The 22801-nt window shown below is 43.5% G+C and overlaps 1 protein-coding gene and 1 long non-coding RNA gene across 2 annotated transcripts in view; one reads left to right on the top strand and one right to left on the bottom strand.

The window, feature by feature from the left end:
• LOC122702123 (membrane-associated guanylate kinase, WW and PDZ domain-containing protein 2-like) overlaps positions 1-10680 on the bottom strand; it is a 44763-nt gene extending 34083 nt beyond the window's left edge. The window contains exon 1 of the mRNA XM_043915619.1: positions 6684-10680. Within this exon, the coding sequence (XP_043771554.1) occupies positions 6684-6729 (46 nt within the window). The 5' untranslated portion in view covers positions 6730-10680. The remainder of the gene's footprint in view (positions 1-6683) is intronic.
• A 4375-nt stretch (positions 10681-15055) lies between these two features.
• LOC122702167 lies at positions 15056-20827 on the top strand. Its single transcript, XR_006343195.1, has 3 exons — positions 15056-15098; positions 18613-18751; positions 20589-20827. It is a non-coding gene; the product is annotated as an uncharacterized LOC122702167 (long non-coding RNA).
• Positions 20828-22801: the final 1974 nt, after the last annotated feature.

Raw genomic sequence — 22801 nt, 5'->3', positions numbered from 1 at the left:
GTGCAGAGGGAGGATGCTGTGTACAATGAAAGCAGAGATTAAAGGGATGGACCTGCAAGCCAAGCAACCCCACGGACGGCCAGCAAAGCCCTGGAAGCTGGGAGAGAGGCAGGCAACAGGTTCCCCCTCGCGGCCTCAGAAGGAGTCCGCCTCGCCAATGCCTCGATCGTGGACTCCCAGCCTGCAGAACTGAGAGACGGTTCATGTCTGCTGTGTAAGACACTCGGTCTGTGGGACTCGGCTACGGCAACCCTAGGGAATGAAGACACGATTCATAGAGGCTAGTTGCTCCTGGTGTATTTGTAGTAGCTTTTCCACCTGGAAGTCAAAGTTTTTCTGATGCTTTTGACAGCAAGCTCAGTGAGCAAAGGATTTGAGAGTCACAAGTAATATAAAATGATATTGGCTGTTATGATCTAAAATTCACTCTGACATTTTCTATGCTGTTACTTTCAATCTGGTGGTGACCTACTAAATTAACTTCACAACCTGCCTGAGAAACACTAAGCTGGACCTCAAACTCCTTCAGAGCAGAGATTCTTCTCTCTTCTCACTCCTCTAACCCAACACAGGACTTGTCGTGAGCAAATAAACCTTTGACACAGAGAACAAACCTACAGCTGTCAAAGGAGAAACTGGGAGGGAGGGATGAGTTAGGAGCCCGGGATCAGCGGACGCACACTGCTACACATGAACAGATCAACAACAGGGTCCTACGGTACCACACAGGGAACCGCATTCAGTATCCTGTGATAAACCACAATGGGAAAGACTCTGAAAAAGAATATACACGTACATCTGAAGCTCTTTGCTATATGCCAGAGACGAATACAACATTGTAAGTCAACTATACTCCAAGTTAAGAAAAAGACAAACTAGATCTGGGAACTGTTCATGAGCCAAAACAAATTATCGCTCTGACACGGCCCAGGAGGACCCAGCAGCCAATGCCCCAAACTTTTCTCCTGGGGTTAGAAACCACACTTCCCCCACAAAAACCACCCTCCCTACCCTGATCCCCAGGGCAAACGTGGCAACCTCAGAGCTTCACCTCTGCAGCCTACACAACATGATCAGTTGGACATACGTTTTGAAAACTTACAAAAGTAAGACATTTTAACTATGTATGTCCTCTCTGAATTCCATGGTCTTTCCCTAATGCAGGGTGGTGTGGGAGAGGCCTCAAGTGGCCTCAACTCTTCCTGTCAGCCAAGGAAGGGTCAAGTTTAGGACATACTTGCGGGTGTTGTGGGAACTATTTGTGTGACTCAGTCAATTCTGAGGTAGCAAAGCTAACCCCCCAGTGGAAGAATGGCTTCCGGGAATTCTAAGGCCCACTCTGCTAACTCACTCAGCCTCAGGACATAAAGTTGGAGGGCCAGAAGTTGCATCATGATGTCAATGCTTCCTATAGCCTCCAACGCCACACAGACACAGGTTATGGAGGAAAAGCACTGTATCTCTCATATTTGAAAGAAACTTGATAAAAATGTTGCTAAATTTGACAGCACTCAAAATGCACATATTACTAACAAGTTGGAAGTTGAAAGAAATTTGCCAAATAACAATGAAAAATTAGTAAAGCAAAAAATTAATTTAACAACAATAAATTAAGCAAATACAATGAAATACCAATAATCTATTATAGAGGAAATAGTAATACATCTTCCTATTCTCTCTGAAATAGTAACTGGAACTCACGTAGACAAAAAAATTGTAGAAAAAAAAAAACTCCCAGAGGTGTGTCAAGAAGTATAGCAACTGCCATGCACAGAAACAGTAAATAAAGTCAGCTTCATGGCAGGAGGTCTCAGAAAATCACACACAAACACACACACACACACACACACACACACACACACACACACCCTTTCTGAAAGAAGGGTTTACCCTAAAGTGAAATGTATAGCTTTTGCAATTGCTAAGGATGTAGGGAAGACAGGTAGGAGATGGAGAAGGGAGATAAATACAAAAGGACTCAAAAAGGGTAGTGAAATAGAGGCAAAATACCTCAAAACTAACCAGGACAAATTATTTCCCTAAAGGGAATGGCTATAAAAACCTAGGCCAGGAAAGTGCAACTCATTCTTTCTTGAAAAAGTAGTAAAAAATTGATATAACCTCAATACAAGAATACTACAAGAAAAATGACAGGAAAAAGTAGCAAAACTTACCAGACAAAAAACATCCACCATGGAAAGGTTGTCACAGAACAGAGAAAAAGAGTGATGAAATACTTTGCCACAAATTTTTCTTTAAGTTATTTATTTAAAAAGTAAACCCATAAAGCAGAACTGTAGAAACTAGAGAATAGACTGTGAGAAAATAAAGAGCAAAGGGTGAGCAAATGGATTGACATGGATGAAATATTGTGAGAACTCAAGGAAAAAGTTAAAAGGAAAGGGGCTTTAAATAGATAAGAACTAAATTAAAATGAAAGCAAGAGAAAATAAGAAAGCAAGCGGCTTCAACAGTATGTGAACCGTGAAATTCCAGATGATTAAGCTAGTTTTAGAAAAGGCAGAGGAACCAGAGATCAAATTGCCAACGTCTGTTGGACCATAGAAAAAGCAAGAGTTCCAGAAAAACATCTACTTCTTCTTTATTGACTACGCTAAAGCCTTTGACTGTGTGGATCACAACAAACTGTGGATAATTCTTAAGGAGATGGGAATACCAGACCACCCTACCTGCCTCCTGAGAAACCTGTACGAAGCAACAGTTAGAACCGGACATGGAACAACAGATTCCAAATAGGAAAAGGAGTACGTCAAGGCTGCATTTTGTCACCCTGCTTACTTAACTTCAATGCAGAGTACATCATGCGAAATGCCAGACTGGATGAAGCATAAGCTGGAAATAAGATTGCTGGGAGAAATATCAATAACCTCAGATATGTAGATGACACCACCCTTATGGCAGAAAGTGAAGAACTAAAGAGCCTCTTGATGAAAGTGAAAGAGGAGAGTGAAAAGGGTGGCTTAAAACTCAACATTCAGAAAACTAAGATCATGGCATCCAGTCCCATCACTTCATGGCAAATAGATGGGGAAACAATGGAAACAGTGAGAGACTTTATTTTGGGGGGCTCCAAAATCACTGCAGATGGTGACTGCAATCATGAAATTAAAAGACGCTTGCTCCTTGAAGGAAAAGCTATGACCAAACTAGACAGCATATTCAAAAGCTGAGACACTACTTTGCCCGCAAAGGTTCATTTAGTCCAAGCTATTATTTTTCCAGTAGTCATGTACGGATATGAGAGTTGGACTATAAAGAAAGCTGAACACTGAAGAATGGATGCTTTTGAACTGTGGTGTTGGTGAAGACTCTTGAGAGTCCCTTGGACTGCAAGGAGATCAAACCAGTCAATCCTAAAGGAAATCAGTCCTAGTGTTCATTGGAAGGACTGATGCTGAAGCTGAAGCTCCAATACTTTGGCCACCTGATGGGAAGAACTGACTCATTGGAAAAGACCCTGATGCTGGGAAAGATTGAAGGCAGGAGCAGAAGGGGATGGACAGAGGATGAGATGGTTGGATGGCATCACAGACTCGATGGACCTGAGTTTGAGCAAACTCTGGGAGTTGGTGACGGACAGGGAAGGCTGGCATGCTGCAGTCCATGGGGTCGCAGAGTTGGACACAACTGAGCGACCGAACTGAACTGAAATTAAAATGAAAGCAAGAGAAAATAACTATTTGGAGGAGAATAGTGATTAATAATAATTATAGGTATTAAAAAAGCAATCAAAATAAGACAAATAAGAGCTTAAAAGGAAGAAGGAGTAATTGGGAGATGAAGGGAAAAAACAGGCAAAAGTTTCTACCATAATGTACAATCAACATTCCATATGCTCAGGTACTGCATCCACAGATTCAACTAACTGTGGATTGAAAATATTAGGGGGAAAAAAAATCCAGAAACTTTCAAAAAGCAAAATTTGAATTTGCGACACCCTTGTAACTACCTACACAACATTTACATTGTATTAGGTATTATAAGAAATCTAGAGATGGCCAAAGTATTGGGGCTTCAGCTTCAGTATCAGCCCTTCCAACAAATTTTCAGAGTTGATTTCCTTTAAGACTAACTGAAAATTCAGCTCTTTTTTTCCCAGAAATTTTATCAAATTATAGTTTCAAAAATTTGTTCAGAAAAGAAGAGTTGATCAGAGCAAACTCTGAAACTATAATTTGATAAAATTTCTGGAAAAAAGAGTTGAATTTTCATGTTGAAATGGCATACAATGTCCCTGAGGACGTTTACCCAGAGCAGTTAGGACTAAGACAAATCCTAGCAAAACTATTGGAATCTAAAGATTAAAAAAATAATTTCATTTGTCAGGCAAATTGACCAAGACACTGAGAAGGGAAAGAATTAGCCTCAGATCAGATTTTTTCATATCATTCAAAGTCAAAGACAGTATAAAAATTTCTAGAAGACTCTCAGGGAGAAAAGTGTGAGCAAAGGAATTTATAGCCAGCCAAGCTGTCTTTGTGAATGAAGCCTATTGGAAAACACCACTGCACATGTAATTCAGGCAATGTCTCTCTCGTGAGCCCTTCTTAAGGAAACACCTAGACAACAAATTCCTGCCAACTGAGAGATGACTGGGGAAACCACAGCAAAATGACTTCATATATTAAATGAATTTAACTGTAGAACCAACATTTAAAGAGGTGTGAGAGTTATGGGAACATCAAATTATAAATATCAAATATATATACACTCTGTGCCAAGCAACTGCCTTCGTGGTTATATTCCCTAAAGCAGCACATGTATCCAATGAGCTGTCTTCAAGAATTTTATTGCAGCTTTGTTTATTTAAAAAAGAAAACTGAAACAACCTAAATTCATGAAAATCTATATGCATGCAAAACAGTACAATACAATGCCTATGTATAAATACACAGTTAAAATCAGGATTAGTTACATAATTTTCAGGGCTTAGTGAAAAGTGACAATGCCTTAATATATTTCACAAGTACTGTCTTGACCTAGTTTTGAAGTCCTGGCAGAAAAACCTCAATTTCCCGTTAGCAGCAGTTCGCTGAACCCCCGCTCCAACCACTTCCTCTATCAGACTCTCACTCCTTGGGGCTGCTGTGCCCACACCCAATCAGGGACCCCACACCCCAAGGCCAAGTCCAGACCACTAAGGAGGGCCCTTTCTTCCCTATCGTGTGAAATTATTCAGATCAGCCAACCCACGGGGTCCCCAGGAAACCTAGCTCACCCCATCGCCAGTGTACCTTGCATAAACTGTTATATTAAACAGCTCCGACTTTGTTACCCTATGGGGGCCATCCTTTTTGAACCCTAAGTGGCATTCTTCTCTCATTTGCAGCTCTAAGAAAGAAATCTGCCCTTAACCTATCTGAGCATCTATCTATGCATCACACCATCAAAATAACCTTTAAAACTTACAAAACTGGGGCCACTTGCCTTGTTCAAAAATAGGAACATCAAACCAAATATAGGACCCTTCTAAACACAGGCCCTATACACACCTGTAAAGCCTTTCCTGGTTAAAAGTTTGAAACACATGTGATTCGGAAACAATGAATTCAGAACAGTATGGACTTCTAGAGAAGGAAAGGGAATTAGACTAGCAAGAACTTCACCTAGGATTTTTAATTTTGTCCAAAGGGGAAAAAAAAAAAAAAAAACTGAGCCAAAGATGATGAAACATTAAAATATGATGAAGCTATAGGTGATGGTTATACGGGTGTGTGTCATATTTTCTGAATGCTTGAACTATTTCACTTTTTAAAAACTGATGCTTACAGTAATATAATTCATGCAGAGAACAGTTTACAATTAAATGCTAGGACAGTATTCAAAATTCTTTACGATGGACTATAGAGCTCATGAACTGTAAGACAGATTTTGAAAGCAGACTACAAATGAAGGGTGAGTTTGGAAAAGTTAGAAAGTAAATGGTGTTTGGAATTAGCTGGAGGAGGAGAAATGAGGACCTGCTGATCAATGGGCATGAAATCTGTCATGGGAGATGAAAAAGTTCCAGAGATTAGCTTTAGAATAGAACAGAGTGCTTATATTTAACCATACTAGACTGTACACTTGACCATCTGTTAAGAGAGTAGATCTAGTTATGCAGTTTTTATCACAATTAAAAAAAAACCTACATTGGAGATTAGGGTATGTCCCTAAGTTTTAATTTATCCAACACTTAAATGACTTAAATTCTATTTTCAGCATTAGAGTAAGAGTCAAAGAATATATATTACTCATTTAGTACAGTCTTAATATTTACCATTGGTACAATTAGCATATTAGCATAACCCTATTATTGAAAAATACAAAGTAAGCTGTTCACAAACAAGGAAAACAATAGCAAACAAACCAAGAAAGTGGGAAGATGTTATTGTAACATAAAGTGTAAAGGGGGCTGGATCAAAATAAATTACCAATACCTCCCCCCAAATTACAGAAAATACCTTTACAATATACGTGCTTGTTTCTGAACTTTTTCCCCTTTTCTAGCAGGAAAGGGAAATTGAGATTCATGATTTCTCTGCATAAAGTCTACCACCTATTGATTTTGTTAATATTTTTCGTTTTTAAAACTGCAACATTATAGTCTGAAGACTCAGCGACACTTTGGTGTCGAGGTCTGTGAGAGAACACAGGTAAGACGGCTCAATTAGACTAGTTACCTAGAGACAGGTAAGACGGCTCCAGACTCAGTAGGTTAACTGCCATCTTCCGGGGCTTTTAGTTGAGTTTTAAATTCACTGCTGAAGACGCACGTGGGGCGAATGTGAGGTATCTCACTTCTTCGAAGAAGTTGAGCCATTTCCCTTCTTCGGACAACGTGAGCCATCTCCCTTCTTCGGACAACGTGAGGCACCTCACTTCTCTGGAGAACGTGAGGAATGTCCCTTCTTTTGAGAACGTGAGGCGTCTCCCTTCTTGGAGAACGTCAGGAATCTCACTTGGAGAACGTGAGCCATCTCCCTTCTTCGGACAACGTGAGGCACCTCACTTCTCTGGAGAACGTGAGAAATGTCCCTTCTTTTGAGAACGTGAGGCGTCTCCCTTCTTGGAGAACGTCAGGAATCTCACTTGGAGAACGTGAGCCATCTCCCTTCTTCGGACAACGTGAGGCACCTCACTTCTCTGGAGAACGTGAGGAATGTCCCTTCTTTGGGAACGTGAGGCATTTCCCTTCTTCGGAGAACGTGAGGAATCTCCCTTCTTTTGAGAACGTGAGGCGTCTCCCTTCTTGGAGAGCGTGAGGCGTCTCCCTTCTTGGAGAGCGTGAGGCACCTCACTTCTCTGGAGAACGTGAGGCGTCTCCCTTCTTGGAGAGCGCTGAGGAATCTCACTCCGTTTGCAGGCCGCACGTCCCAGCCGCACGTCCCCGCGGGCAGCAGGCAGGACCACCTGGGCGCCGAAGCCCTGGCTCTCGCCGTCCAGGATCGCGTCGGTGACGCGAGATGTCGCGAGATCTGACCTCTGGCGGCACGGGCCGGGAGCGGGATGCGTTCTGTGCGCTCCTCTGGACCGCGCTCTCGCCCCGTGCGGGGCCCTGCGCTGTCGCCGACCTGCGCGCGCGGCAATGGGCTCGCTTGCAGCTCTCCCGTCCAGGTGGCTGTAGCCGAGCGGGCAGGAGTCTAGACCGGGGCGACGGCGAGGTCAGGGGTCTGCCCCTGGGTCCCGCACCCCGCCCCTGCACGGTGTGCCGGGGACACCTGGCTCCCCACCTGAGGCCGGGGCGCGGCGGACAGGCCTCCGGTGGAGCGCCCGCCCTGGCCGGCCTGTGCGGAGGTGGACGTCTGCGCTGCCCAAGGTGACTAGCCTCCTCCCCGCACTGTTTCCTCAAATCCTGCGGCATCTTTATTAGGCTCTTCACTAACCACCCAGTTGGAAGGTGCCGTCCATGTCCTGTTGAAACAGGGAGACAGGGAAGTGCAGTATCAGAATGACTCAGCCATTAAAAAGGAAGGAAATTGTGCCACTTGTGGAGACCTGGATGGACCTAGGGATTGATATAGAGAGTGAAGTAGGTCAGACAGAGAAAAACCAGTATCATACATTAACGCATATAGGTGGTATCTAGAAAAATGGTACAGATGATCTTTTTTGCAAACCTGGACTAGAGACACAGATGTAGGGAACTAATGTATGGATACCAAGGGCGTAAGGCGGGGAGGTGGAGGAATTGGCATAGATACACTCTTGATATACATGATAGATGACGAATGAGAGGCCACTGCACAGCTCAGGGAACTACTCACTGCTCGGTGGTGACCTAAACAGGAAGAAAATCCAAAAACGAGGGGACATATGTGTACATACAGCTGATTCACTTTACTGGACAGCAGAAACTAATGGAACGTTCTAAAGCAACTATACTCCAGTAAAAATGAATGCCCCACGGGTGACTCAGCCCTCCCCCCACCGCTCACTATCACTCTTTTAGTGGGGAAAACAAAAGAAAAAAAAAAAAGAATTAAATATGCAGTTAAATATACTATATTATTAGCAATACCATAATTATAATTATTAAATGCTTCTGAACAAGTTAGTATTTTGTGGAAAACTTTACATCACTTAGGGCTTTCCTGGAAGTTCAGACAGTGAGGAATCTGCCTGAAAGGTGGGAGACCCAGGTTCGATCCCTGGCTGGGGAATATCCCCTGGAGAAGGAAATAGCAACTCACTCCAGTATTCTTGCCTGGAGAATTCCATGGACAGAGGAGCCTGGTGGGCTATAGTCCACGGGGTCGCAGAAAGTCAGACACGACTGAGCAACTAACCCATCATTTAGTCATTTATACCCTCATCCCCAAAACATGTAAGCAGCTTAAGACAGAGATTAGTCGCTCTTAAAGAAATAAAGAAGCAGAGCCCTGGTCCCAAACAACCAAATGAGTTGGAATACAAGTGTCTCACAAGAGGTTGGAACCCCCACTGGAAGTCTGTAAATCAGTACAGGGCTCCTAAGTGGTCTCACTGACACTCCCACCCCACTTAAACTACTACCTAGGAGCTTTAATGCACCTGATTTAACACCTTCCTTAGCTCAGGACCATAAATAATGGCTTTCATTGCCTGACAGTCTGTGTTGCAATAGGAGAGGTGAATCGAAATTAATAAGACGCTATGCAGGAAAAGCTGGCTGCCATGTCACTCCCAGCTAAGTATTCTGGGTCAAGGGACACTTATTTCCAGAAGGAAATTAGTCCCAGAATTTTTCATCTTCTTCTTTGCAAACCAAACCCAGAGTGCCCCCTGTGTATAAAGTGAAAATAAATGCCTACAGTTGCCATTATTACCAAGATAAGCTGATGCATGACTGCTGAGTCTTCTGACAAAAATACACAATTATGCTGATAGTTTTCAAGCACAATGTGCTTGAAAGTTGTCATATGGTGAGCATCATTACTTACAGTCCAAGCTATGTTTTGTTTATTGGTGGAGTTCCAGAAAACTCAGAATCTCAGAAATGGAAACAAGACTAGTTTTATGCTAAATTAAAATTAAAGGCCCAAATATCTAAGTGTTTTTCACATCTTGTAAATAGTTACCATTTGAGATTAAAAATTGTTAGCAGACTGTTCAAACACTTGAAAACTTATTATGACAAAATTTAGTAACCCTCACCATGGATGTCAAAGGTTTTTCTCTCATCAGGTTTTTTACCTAAATAATTTGCCTGGGGTAACTCCCTTTGGCAGCAATTAGAATCCCTGTTTTGGGGGGTTTTTTCCTGTGAGCCTTACTAAGTTCTCTGTGTTCAAAGGGCTTGTCAGAACAAACCCAGGTCATCAACCTGCAAAGGACTTCATCCGTCAATGAAGATTTAATTAAGGTTAGGCTATTAAGCAGAACTTCCAAAGCAGATTCCTACACAAAAATGTAAAAGTTACTAAAACAACTTCTGTATTTACCTCCTGGAAAAGTCATTCATCAGCCAATTCTAAAATTACAACTCTGAAAGACGAAAAGCATCAGTGATAGAATTTGTTTTTCAATAGAAATATTGATAATTAGTCAGTTCTGTAGGTAGCCACGAGTTTAATTTTGGAGAGGACGCTGCCTGCCTTTGTGCAGAGGATTTACCAAGTTCCTTCTGTATGCCTGCATTCTCATCTATTTGCTGTGCTCTGGTGTCCTCCAATGGATGTTCTCGATAGTACTGCTATTACAGAATCTGTTTGAATCTGAGGATCACCAGGAGGCCAGGTGGACAAGAGCTTTGTGAGCAAACAGTCCCTAAGAGAACCCAGTTCTCCCCATCTGAGCTGAGATCAAGTAACACTTGAGGTACATTCAGAAATCATTCTCCCTGATAAACAATGAGTTCCAGAGTCATTCAGATTAAACTTCCTTTCTCTCCTTATCATACTGAACAATCTCAAACGTTGGACCCATATGTATGAAAGTTGTTGAAAATATAAAAAGAGTATGGCTTTAGAGGTATGTAGTACAGGGTTAGACTTTGGATGTCAATGAAGACACAATTAATATTGTTTGCTTAGCCTGGAAAATAACTGAAGGTACTCTAGAGCCCGGGGCTCCCCCGGTGGCTCAATGGTAAAGAATCTGCCTATAAAAATAAATGGGAAAAAAATAAAATAAAAAAGAAGGAAAACAAAAAAAGAATCTGCCTGCCAATGCAGGAGACTCAGGTTTGATCCCTGGGTCAGGAAGATTCCCCTGGAGAAGGAAATGTCAACCAATTCCAGTATTCTTGCCTGGGAAATTCCATGAACAGGGGAGCCTGGTGGGCAACAGTCCGTGGGGAAGAAGGAGAAGGGGACGACAGAGGATGAATGGTTGTATGGCATCACTGACTCAATAGACATGAGTTTGAGTAAGCTCTGGGAGTTGGCGATGGACAAGGAGGCCTGGCATGCTGCAGTCCATGGGGTCACAGAGAGTCGGACACCACTGAGCAACTGAACTGAGCCGAACTGTACTTGGGATCCAGAAGCTTATGACTTTTAGAGGATATAGCTGATCTCTCTGCTAAGTATCCTAAATACATGGACTTCCTTCTCTATCCTTTAAATAAATAAACCTTACTTTACTTATCCATGAGCTATCTCTGTTTCTCCATCAATCTGAATCTAGTATTTTCGTTTAACAATGCAATGATCACACAGTAATTTAAAGAAAGATAAAACCTGCATGTAAATTTCATTATGAAATTTCTATAACGCATTCACTGTCTCTTGTGATAATCACATTTACTCTGCAGACTCAATAATCACACATTTCAGAAAAGTCACAGCTCCAGATAGCAAACTAGTCACAAGACATTTCAGAGTGAATATTCTGATAGCATGGCTACCTGTCTTATTCTATAGCCTAGGCTGTAGGGCTATCTGGTTCTTTTCATAAAAATGGAAGAAGTTAAAAAAGGCAAGCCCAACCATGCAAGTAAGTCCATTAGCCAAAGCAAGTTACATAGCCAAGGGCAAAGCCAAGTATCAGGGAAATACACTCTGCTCATCATGAAGTGACGGATGCATGGATGTGTGGATGCATGCCAAGTCATTTCAATCAAGTCGTGTCCAAATTCATGACCCCATGGCCTGCAGCACGCCAGGCTTCCCTGTCCATCACCATCTCCCAGAGTTTGTCCAAGTTCACGTCTGTTGAATCAGTGATTCCATCCAACCTCTTCTCCTTCTGTCTCCAATCTTTCCCAGCATCAGGGTCTTTTCCAATGAGTCAGCTGTTCAAATCAGGTGGCCAAATTATTGGAGCTTCAGCTTCAGCATCAGCCCTTCCAAAGAGAATTCAGGGTTGATTTCCTTTAAGATTGACTGGTTTGATCTCTTTGCTTTCCAATAAAGGAGGCAGAGAGCTAAAGAACTGATGCTTTTGAACTGTGGTGCTGGAGAAGACTCTTGAGAGTCCATTGGAAGGAACAAGTAGACTGAATGATTTATGAAGTTTTATGAGATCCCAGTTATTCTCTGAGCTCATTATCTGTCACTTTAAATCAATTCCTTCTCCTATCATGCATGTCATTTTCAAAGTCATCAGTCTCCAGTTCAGGATCAATAGATTAATGCTTGATTTCTGTAACTGAGTAATGACTCACTCCTATTAACATCTCCTTTCAACTATATTTTCTGTAGGCCTCAGCCCCTCATATATATTCCTTCCTGTCCTTGACATTTAAATTTAATCCTAAATTGTTGAACAAATGTCCTAGAAGATGTCATAATTCTTGTATCACTTAGACTACTTATTTTTCTAAATAGCCCTTCCTCCAGTCCACATCCAAACCTTTAATGAATTCCTCCCCACTGTTCCCTACAGGCCCCAATTAATTAGCCCATTGTTCAAAGATTTCCAAATTCACCTCTCCTTTCTTTTTGCTGTTCACTACAGCCACTCCACTTGAAGGAAACAAAATCATCCAAGTATGCCAACCTTCTTTCTGTATGCTAACTGTCCTACTGTTAACTAAAAACTCATCAAACACATGGAACAAAGGTTGAGTACCATATCCATTCAATGCCATTTGGAGGCATTGCTTCAAAGGTCCACCCGAGGATTATTTAAAGGCATATACTTTGTTCAGCCACTGTTTACCATTAAGTAAAGACCAAGATGTAAAGAAGTGGCTGGTGTTCTCAGATGGTAAAGAATCCACATGCAATGTGGGAGACCTGGGTTCAATTCCTGCGTTGGGAAGATCCCCTGGAAGAGAACATGGCAACCCACTCCAGTATTCTTGCCTGGAGAATCCCATGAACAGAGGAGCCTGGGGGCTACGGTCTGTGGGGTCTCAAAGAGTTGCACATGACTGACCACTGACACAATTTAACACGTATGTTGACATCCAGATTTTTGTCTAGCAGGAAAGATAGCCCAGTGTTACAGTTTACTGTCTTACAGAACATTATCTAGTTTTGTCTCTAACCCAGAAATCATATCCTAACTTTCCTGCATTGAATTTCTGAGGATACCCAGCATCTCGGATGCTCTTGGAAGCAGTCACTCCATTACACTGAATTCTTCAGTATATGAATTAATGAGATGAATAAGATCTTTGGCATGTGTTCATTTTAAATTTGTAAAACAGCTGTTTTTAACTTTTTGAAAAGTGTCCCTTATCACTAATCTCTTTTTGAAAACTGCAGGCTCATGGGGAACAGAAGAGGGTGAACTGCAATGTCACTCACGCGTGACGCTGAGGGAAAGCACATTCACAGCCTTGAAAGTTCGCAACTTGAAGGTTTGTGTGTAGGGGACTTGCTGTAATTGTTACCTTGGTATCTCATAAAATATTACAGAGTGCTTTAGAAAAGAAGAAAAAAGTTGAATGAGGAGACATTCAACATCAAAAACATATTCATTAACACTTTTACTACTTTCCTAGGTCAGATTAGACAAGATCTGGGAAACGCTCTAAATAAAGTCTTTGCAAAGTGAAAAGGAACCAGCACAGACAGAAAGAAGGCGCCAGACACAGCGATGGAGTCAGCCTTCTGTGGGAAACTCACTTTTAGAGAAGCACTTGTAAATTTATGTAGCGCCCGAAACACTGTCATTTCAGAAAGAAACCCACTGGGAAGCTCCCGGGGTGGGAGTGTGAGGCTTCTTGCACTCACTCAGCGGTGGACCAAGGCCCTCCTGTGTGTTTGTTTAAGGTCTTCTCCCTCAGCAGGTAGATGTTGGAACAACTATACTTGGGCACAAAACGACGGGAAAATTCAATTCTGAGCTTCAGTTACAGTTTCATGGAAAATTCTTTTTATTATTAGCTAGTTGTTTCAGCTGGGAACACCATTTAAAGACACTACCCACATAAAATTGAAATTCTACATTTTTAAAGCCGACCTAGAAGGAAAAGAAGATGTCCTCACTATTAGCCCATTAACCAAGTTTCTCTTTCTGGAGAGCTCCTGGGAGGCCAGGCTGATGGGTAGATGAAGAGCAATATTAAAATCAGGCTTCACGAACCAGAAAGTTTGCCTGACTCTCATCTCCAGGGCCACTCCACCTTCCTGATAAGGCCATTCTCAGAAACCTTCAGTAGCCACACACTGGCCCCTAAAGAAACTCCCAGCTTCTCATCCTGCCACTCAAGACTCTCACCCTCTGACCCCAAACTACCTCTTCTAAGGTGTGGGAGGTCTATAGGCTATGCTACAATATTGCTTATATTTCTTCACATCCATATCTTGGTCCTATTCTTTTCTCATTTAAAAAGACCCTGATGCTGGGAAAGATTGAAGGCAGGAGGAGAAGGGGATGACAGAGGATGAGATGATTGGATGGCATCACCGACTCAGTGGACATGAGTTTGAGTAACCTCTGAGAGATGGTGAAGGACAGAGGTGCCTGGCATGCTGCAGTCCATGGAGTCCCAAAAAGGTCAGACAGGACTCAGCGAGTGAACAATTCTTTTCTCTGCTTACCACATCCTTTCCCAATCATCTCTGCTTAGTCTTCTAGGTTTTATTCAAATACTGTGTAATCCCTGAAACATTTCCCAGTCACCACAATTCAGAGTTATTTGTTTTTCTAAATTCCTGTATCTTTTTGTTTTGTATTCGGTTGACCAAAAACTTTGTTCAGATTTTTCCGTAAGATCTTATGGAAAAACTTGAACAAACTTTTTGGCCAACCAAATATTATTTTGTTTTGTTAATCATATAATAGGCACATGTATTTCCTCCCTTATACAATGAAGAGAACAGCAATCCATATCTTATATTACTCTCTCTCTCTCCCATAACATAATAGACCCTCAACAATTTCTTGTTGAGTGAGTGAACTGAAAAGAAATGATAATAATGCTTTATGCTGGTTTTAAAAATTCAACTTTTTAGAATTCAATCACTTGACAATTTTTGTGTTGGGTTGATCATTTGACCATTTTTCTGTTTTCTCCTCATCCGTGCTTACAGGCGTTCATGCTAAGTTGCTTCAGTCATGTCCAACTCTTTGCGACCCTTTGGACTATATAGACCACCAGGCTCCACTGTCCATCGGATTCTCCAGGCAAGAATACTGGAGTGGGTTTCCATGCCCTCCTCCAGGGGAGCTTCCTGACCCAGGGATCGAGCCTGCATCTCTTATGTCTCCGGCATTGGCAGGTGGGTTCTTTACCACTAGCACCACCTGGGAAGCCCATTCTCTTCATAATCAGGCAATGAAAATGTCTTTCATGACCTGAAGGTTGACAAGCCTATAAAATTCTAGTTTATTTAAATCAACCTCTTGGTTTGACCTTAGCATAACTTTCTGACAACATGGTACAGAATATGCAGGACACTAAGTTTCCCTTCCAAGAAAACTGTTTAACAGTTTTAATCATTATTATTACATGTGAAACAGATCGCCAGTCCAGGCTGGATGCATGAGACAGGGTGCTCGGGGCTGGTGCACTGGGATGACCCTGAGGGATGGGATGGGGAGGGAGGGGGCAGAGGGGATCAGGATGGTGAACACATGTACACCCGTGGCTGATTCATGTCAATGTATGGCAAAACCACTAAAATATTGTAAAGTAATTAGCCTCCAATTAAAATAAATAAATCCTTTAAAAAAGCTAATTGCAGTTGCCAGAAGAACCCTCAGGAAAATCTGAGGTCGGGGTTCGGGATTAAACAGTTCTTAGAGTTTATCAAGTGCTTTCACATACATTGATGAGAGCCCCTGGTGCAAGATGGGTTCGGGAATTTTGTGCAGGATGTTTGTTGGAAATGTAGGGCATTTCCAGGAGGAGAGCCTGGCAGGGGAGAAGTTGGGTTGCAGTGCAGTTATGACCAAGCCCTGATCCCAGGAGGATCCCTGGGGCTGGCATCACCCTGTTCACGCCAGGAGGGACCCAGATCTTTGTACCCCTGGACTGATAGGTGATGCACTGCCCTGGGAAGCAGTCACCTCGGGCAAGGTGGCACTCTTCAGTAGAGGCAATTCTCAAAGAGGGGTGAGGCGATCTCTCAGTGGACAACCTCTGCACTGGGAGGAATAAATCCTTCATTCCCTAAGGAGAGATTTTGGGCAATGAAGTCCAGTATCCACAACTAGCTCTAAATACCAATGCATCTCATGTTCTTTCCATTAAGTACTAAAGTTTGGTGTGGTTTGCTAAGCACACCTTTATTCTAGATGGCAAGGAAGTGTTTATACTCCCACATTTCTCTCGTACATTATTCCTGTCTGAATTCTTGATACGAGTCCAAAACATGTGTCATAGTGCTTTCCCCTAACTCCAACGATTTTTGATTCTTGAAGCAAATGAAATGTGTGTTTGTATCTCTTCCTTTATGCCCATGGTCTTACTGCAACAAGAAAGATAAATGAAAAGACATATTTGGAAAGTAATGAGATCTATAATTATTTTTTTATTCTCTAATACTTCCATAAAATTAACCACTGGTTTTTCTGTCAAGTTTGTCCCTTAGAACATGCATATATTTAGTGTTTTTATTCCTAAATATTTACAGCTGCATTGTTTACATACATTTGTGTACAAATTTGTGTCATGAAGATGATCTTACTGTGCATACTCTGCAGCCAGGAGATGCTGCCTCTTCGTGAACTCACTACTTGGAAGACTTCTGGAGAGGCAGCGCATGAGAGGCCAAGAGCATAGGTTTGGGATTAAACAGGACTGCCAAGATGAATGGAATGCAGAATTTAAAAGCACGGATCCTAGAGTCAGACTGCCTAGGTTCAGCTCTACCAACTATGTGCTGTGTGATCTTGCATATATCTCTTAATCTGTTTATGTCTTGGTTTCCTTAAATACAAAGGGGAAATTAATCATGGAATTCTTGTGAAAAATAAAAAGCACACAATGCCTTTAGAGCAAGGTCTCACCGGACTTAAACTGTAATCAATTGTTGCTTGTTGTTGCAACTGTTATTAAAATCTTCACGTTCCCAGCTTTAAAAAAAAAAAAGAAGGTGAGATATTTCCAGACTCACACTGTAGAGCCTTCATTTTATTCTACTTAGGGATGCATCTAAGGCAATATTATATTCATAAAATATTCTGAAAAGCCCGCAAATACTTGGCAAAATTGAACAAACAGGATAACTGAGGGTCTGCATGGACTTATTTGCCCCTTGGGACTAACTCACTAGTTTTGCTCTCTTTGCTTTAGAGTGCTTTCACATACATTGATTAGACATTTTATCAATGATTCTGCAAAGCAGCCTAAGATGATGACTGTCTCTACATTTAAATATACAAAGTATAATCCAGAGAAGTTAAGTGGTCTTTTCAACATCACACAGTTAAGCAATGAGAAGCGTGACTCCTTAGCTTCCCTGTTCTCAGCACACAGACAGGTCTGACATCACAGCTGCAGATGTCACCTGTGACATTGCCACCCACTGCAAGACCCTCACAGGTCATCTGTGGCTGGAAACAACACGTGAGGCTTGCAAATGATGGAACTTGCAACCCTTCCTTTTATATTTAAGGAAGGGTTTTCTGCATAAATATCTATCTCTTGCTCATATTTGTGTTCAGAAATGCTTTCTCTAGTAGAAATGGCTCCAGTGGGAAGAAAAATGTTTAGGGCTTTGATAAGCCTAAGGGGGTGTGTCTGGCATGTGAATGTTATTTATCTGGTGAGTCTTGGTGGCAAGCTGCACTGCATCACCCTGCCTCTAAGATCTAGAACCATGCTTCCCCCTTTACATTTGCCTCTACAGACAACACTTGAATTTTGACATCACCTCTAGAACTCTTTTTAAAGACAGAGTTAACCACACATCAATTCCCTAAAATGACTAACTAGCTGCTTACAGGCTAATCAAGCCCAGACTCTTTTCTCCTTTCCTCCATCTACCATACCTAGTCACTTTTCTTCTTTTGTGCCTAATTCTGTGTCAGGACAGCATTTCATCAATAAGGCCTTTGTAAAGCATAGAGGACTAAACTCAGAACAACAACGTGAATATTGATGTCGGGGGAGTTTGTAATTTCCTCGGTTCTGTCTAATTGCAACCAAAATTTGAAGCGGTGGAACAGCATTATAGCCCTTGAATGGAGTTTTATTTAGAAAGAAAGGGAAAATACATCCTCGAGGCATGAGAGCAGGCCAACCCAAAAAGACAGAAGAGAAGAGAAGCCCCCCACCCAATTTTGGCCCCTCTTTTTCTATGTTTTTTTCTCCTCCCCTGGGCCTGCACTACGTAAACTGGGCCAGCCAGGAGGGCTGCTTGTTTCACCTGAGGTCCTCACTCTGGTCCTCAGACCTTCCTTTGTTCTATTTTCACAGGCTTTTCCCTTCCTTGTCTTTTAGCCACCGCCATTCTGGACTGCTTTTTCCTATTCTGACTACCTAACATTTACTTATTAGTGATTGCAGAATTGTGCCTACATACAGAGACCTGCATTTCAACATGACCAGGTATTAGGAAAGACTGGTAGAGCATCCGCCCCCAATGGCACTGCACCATCACTAAAAATACGTTGATATTTTGGTCCTATTCTGCACACAACAGGACTTTTAAGGAACAATAAGATGGAAAAGAAAAACCAACGTCAAGCCAACAAACTTCTATTTGTCACTAAAAGCCATGAAACATACAGTATACGTTAGGGTAACGAGAAGATCTCAAATCTTTCTAAAGATTCTTCTTTTAGCAGGGGATGCCCACTTCTTGCTTACATAAGACTGAAAATAAATCATATAGGACCACAGTGTTGCTAGAACAGAAAGAAGCTGATTTTTCAACAAGCTGATTCCAGAATATAATCAAATGAATCGGAGGAGTCACCTAGAAAGGTAAACAATGGATGAACAATAGTTTCACTCATACTTAGTGAAACTTATTTCAAAAACTACACATAAAAAATGAATCTCTCCAATGGGTAAATAAGTAAAGAAAATATGGTATATATAAGCCATGCATATATACAATGGAATACTATCCAGCCAAAAAAGCAAGGAAACCTGTCATTTGTGACAATATGGATGGGCCTTGAGGACGTTACCCTAGGAAAATAAGCCAGACAGACAAAGATAAATACTGGCTGCTCTCACCCATTTGTGGAATCTAAAAAAAAAAGGGAAGAAAAAACACTTGAAGCAGGAGATAGATGGGCCCCAGGCTAGGCATTTACAACTGGTTTCCCATTTACATTTCTCGGGGCAAGAAAAAGGTGGGCTTCAGGCTGGACACTTACAACTAGCCTCCTGTTTGCATTTCCTAAAACAGGAGATAGGTAGCTCCAGGTTAGATATATGCAGCCAACCTACTATTTGCTCTCCGAAATGGAAGTCACAGCTGAAACAGGGCAACCAGTCAGGCTTTGTCTGCTGTGGACCCCTGAAGATGACAGTCACGGCAGGGACAGAGAAGACTGAGCCCTGTCTGACTAGAGGACCAGGAGGTCACTCACTTCCCATCCTTGGGACAGAGGAGACATTGCACACACAGGCTCCCTGGTGGTGAAAAACGAGGGGGCACCACCCCAGAGCAGGTGATGCCCCCCATAGACCTCCGGGCTGGAATCCATCTTGGGAAAAAAAAATGGGCCTGCATGTCAGGGAGGGTCCTAGCGTAGGTCAGGTCTGGAAAAAGAAACCAGGTAATTGCCTGAGGGTAAACAAAGACCCAGACGAAGTGCCCCATATAAATGACGGAACCGCCTCTTTCGCGCACCCCTCCTCTCCAGGAGGGACGCCCACACCCTTTCCCTCTGCGTGTGCATCGCCGCCCTACTTCTGCCCTAAGTAAGCAAGCCATTTCTCTGCATGCTCCCCCACTTGTGGGTCTGCTGTGTCTCTAATAAAAAACTTCACACCTGCATTTACAGCTTTTAACTCTGCGAGAGATACATTTCTCACTGAGGGCAAAGGTCCAGGGAAAATAGCTTCTAGCCTCTAGCCCTGTCTGGTCTGGTGGCTAGGATTCCCGCTTCTCATCCAGGCGCCCCAGGTTCAATTCCAGGGCAGGGATTTAAGGTCTTGCTTCATGCCACTGCACACTGCTGCCTCTCTGGGGAACAAACTGAACTCAGAGATACAGAGAACAGACCGGTGGTTGCCAGAGGCGGGTGAAACGGGAGAAGGGAGTCAAAAGGTACAAATTTTCAGTTGTAAAATAGGGAGGCAGACAGAAAGACGGGGCTGTGGGCAGGGCAGAATAAGGATGGTGGTCCCAGTGGGAGGAGGAGAGAGTGAGAAGAGGGAGTGTAGTGCTGATACTTGCAGTACCCCGGGTAAGTCAGAAAGCTAGCGGAAACGCGCCGCCCAGCCCGGGAGCTCAGCCCAGGGCTCATGATGACCTGGGGGGTGGGGTGCGGAGCGGGAGGGAGGCTCAGCAGGGAGGGATAGACACACACTTCCCACTGAGGCATGGTCGCATCGCAGAGACCAACAATTATTCTCCAGTTTAACATTTTAAAATAATTTTTTGAAGATCTCATGACAAGGAAACAGTTGTAGCTATGTATGGTGATGGATGCTAAATACACTTATGTGGTGATTATTTCTCAGTACACACACCTATAGAAGTGTTACTCTGTACCCCTGAAACTAATAAATGGTTTGACATATATGTCACTTGTATCCCACTAGAAAAGAATGAGTCTTGCCTGATCCGTCTTCTCTACTGCAGGGATACCTGCCCAGGACATTTTGTAACTCCTGTCTGTGACTCTCTTCAAAGCAAGTCACAGTAACTGCCAATTACCGAGCTCTTGGAATATTGCATGAACCATACAAATCATTTAAGACGTTTCATCTAACATGATCCTTCACAACAGCAGCATGAGGTGGTCCAGATGGGAAAAATCCCAGAGATTACGAAACCTAAAATGCCGAGTGGTCCCAAGTCAGGGGCTGGCAGGTAAGGAAGCGGGTATTTGACCTTTCTCCTTCCGAGTCACTTCACTGTGCAGTCACACAGGGCCGTCACAGCCGGTCAGATCCATGACTTTGCACTGTGACGGTGAGAGACGGAATAGTCCTCCCTCCTGCCACATCAGAGGATGCCCCGCAGTCAGCAATCGCAGCCCTTCATTCAACACGAGCCGATCAGCCCCGAGGAAACGCAGGGCTGAAAAGAAAACCTGTAATCCAGCAGCTGGCAGGGGCTCCCCGGTGCCTCAGCGGGTAGAGAATCCGCCTGCGATGCAGGAGACCCTGGTCCCACCCCTGGGTCGGGAAGATCCCCTGGAGAAGGAACAGCCACCCACTCCAGTGTTCTTCGGCCTCCCTGAGGGCGCGGATGGTACAGAGTCCGCCTGCGATGTGGAAGACCTGGGTGTGATCCCCGGGTCAGGAAGACCCCCTGGAGGAGGGAACAGCCACCCACTCCAGCATTCCCGCCTGAGAACCCCACGGACAGAGGGGCCTGGGGGCTCAGTCCACAGGGTCACCAAGGGTCTGACAGGACTGAGGTGCTAGGCATAGCAGCTGTCAGCCTGCGGCCACGCCCTGAGGAAACTCAGGGTGTGGAGATGCAGGATCCTGGCTCCGGTTAGCTGAGGTGCATAACCAAGGAATGGTCTCAGTGAGTCCAGACTCGGAATCTTCCCTTACAGAGAAAAAGGCTGAATTCCTTAACTTGGGAAACCTGGCTTATTCAACATCAGCAGTCTTGTGGTGCTCCCAACTACCCGTCCTTCTTGCAAGACTTCTATATACCCTACCTCTTCGGAGCAGTTTCTCTAGCTATCTGAAATGCTATCTCCAGGATTCAGTCTTCCTTTTGCCCCAAACAGAACTGCAGTTGTATAGGCTTGCGGACACAGTGGGGGAAGGAGAGGGTAGAATGAATTGAGAGAGTAGCATTGAAACATAACTCGCACGTGTAAAATAGCTAGCTAGTGGGAAGCTGCTGTTAGCACAGGCTGCTCAAGCCGGTGCTCTGTGAAAACCTAGAGGGGTGGAAGGGGCAGGGGTGGGAGGGAGGTTCAAGAGAGAGAAGACACACGTATGCTTACGACTGATGTACGCTGCCGTGTGGCGGAAAGCAACACAATATTACAAAGCAATTATGCTTCAATTAAAACATAAATAAATAAACCTGAGCTTGCAACCCCCATGTTGTGCACGTTTCGAAATCAGCAACAGTTTTTACAAGCTTGTGTAGACAGCCAATGATTTCCCAGGTTCCATTCCAAGGCTATCAGAATAAAAGAGAGAAGTCACCAGAAAATAAGACATAGGTCCTCAAGGGGCTTCGAGGTTGCTCTTGATTAGCACCAGACTCTTACCATAAGATAAATCCACCTGCAAAGGATGAAGCTTAGCCACACTGGAGATGGTTTTTGAAACGAGGGGACAGGGAGGTTGCAGACGGGAGGCGTACTCAGACGACAGAGCCTCGGGGATCAGCCCCAGACGAGGCGGAGCTGCAAGACCAGTGCCGCGATTACAGGGGTTACGCTCAGAGCAAACGCGGAGGAGGATGACGGCACCTGAAGCTCTGCTGTCTGCACAGGTCCTATCGCTTGGTGATCGCTACTTTTAGTGTCTGACAGAGATTTTGGAGGCACTTCTGAGCTCATGAACATACCCTCTCTTTGTACTTATTTGTTTATTTTTGGCTGCCCTGCGTCTTTGTTGCTGCCAGTAGCGGCTCCCCCCTAGTTATCAGGGAATGGATTAGTGCCTTTTAGAAAACGGCACAATAGCAATGAGTCATTGTCGCCGAGCAGGTGCGCACATCAGTCTACCTGGTAGGAGCAGAGATTCACACTGCTCTGGCACTCCCCGCTCCACTGCACGGGCCGGCGGAGCCGGGGGTCTACACCCCCAGGTGTGCCCTCAGAGCTGGTTGAGCTAGAAACAGTCATGCCCCTCTAGGAGCCCAGGATCCCCCAG

The sequence above is a fragment of the Cervus elaphus genome, chromosome 10 (genome assembly GCF_910594005.1).
Source record: "Cervus elaphus chromosome 10, mCerEla1.1, whole genome shotgun sequence".
Classification (NCBI taxonomy): Eukaryota; Metazoa; Chordata; class Mammalia; order Artiodactyla; family Cervidae; genus Cervus; species Cervus elaphus.
This window is presented reverse-complemented; position numbering and strand designations above follow the sequence as displayed.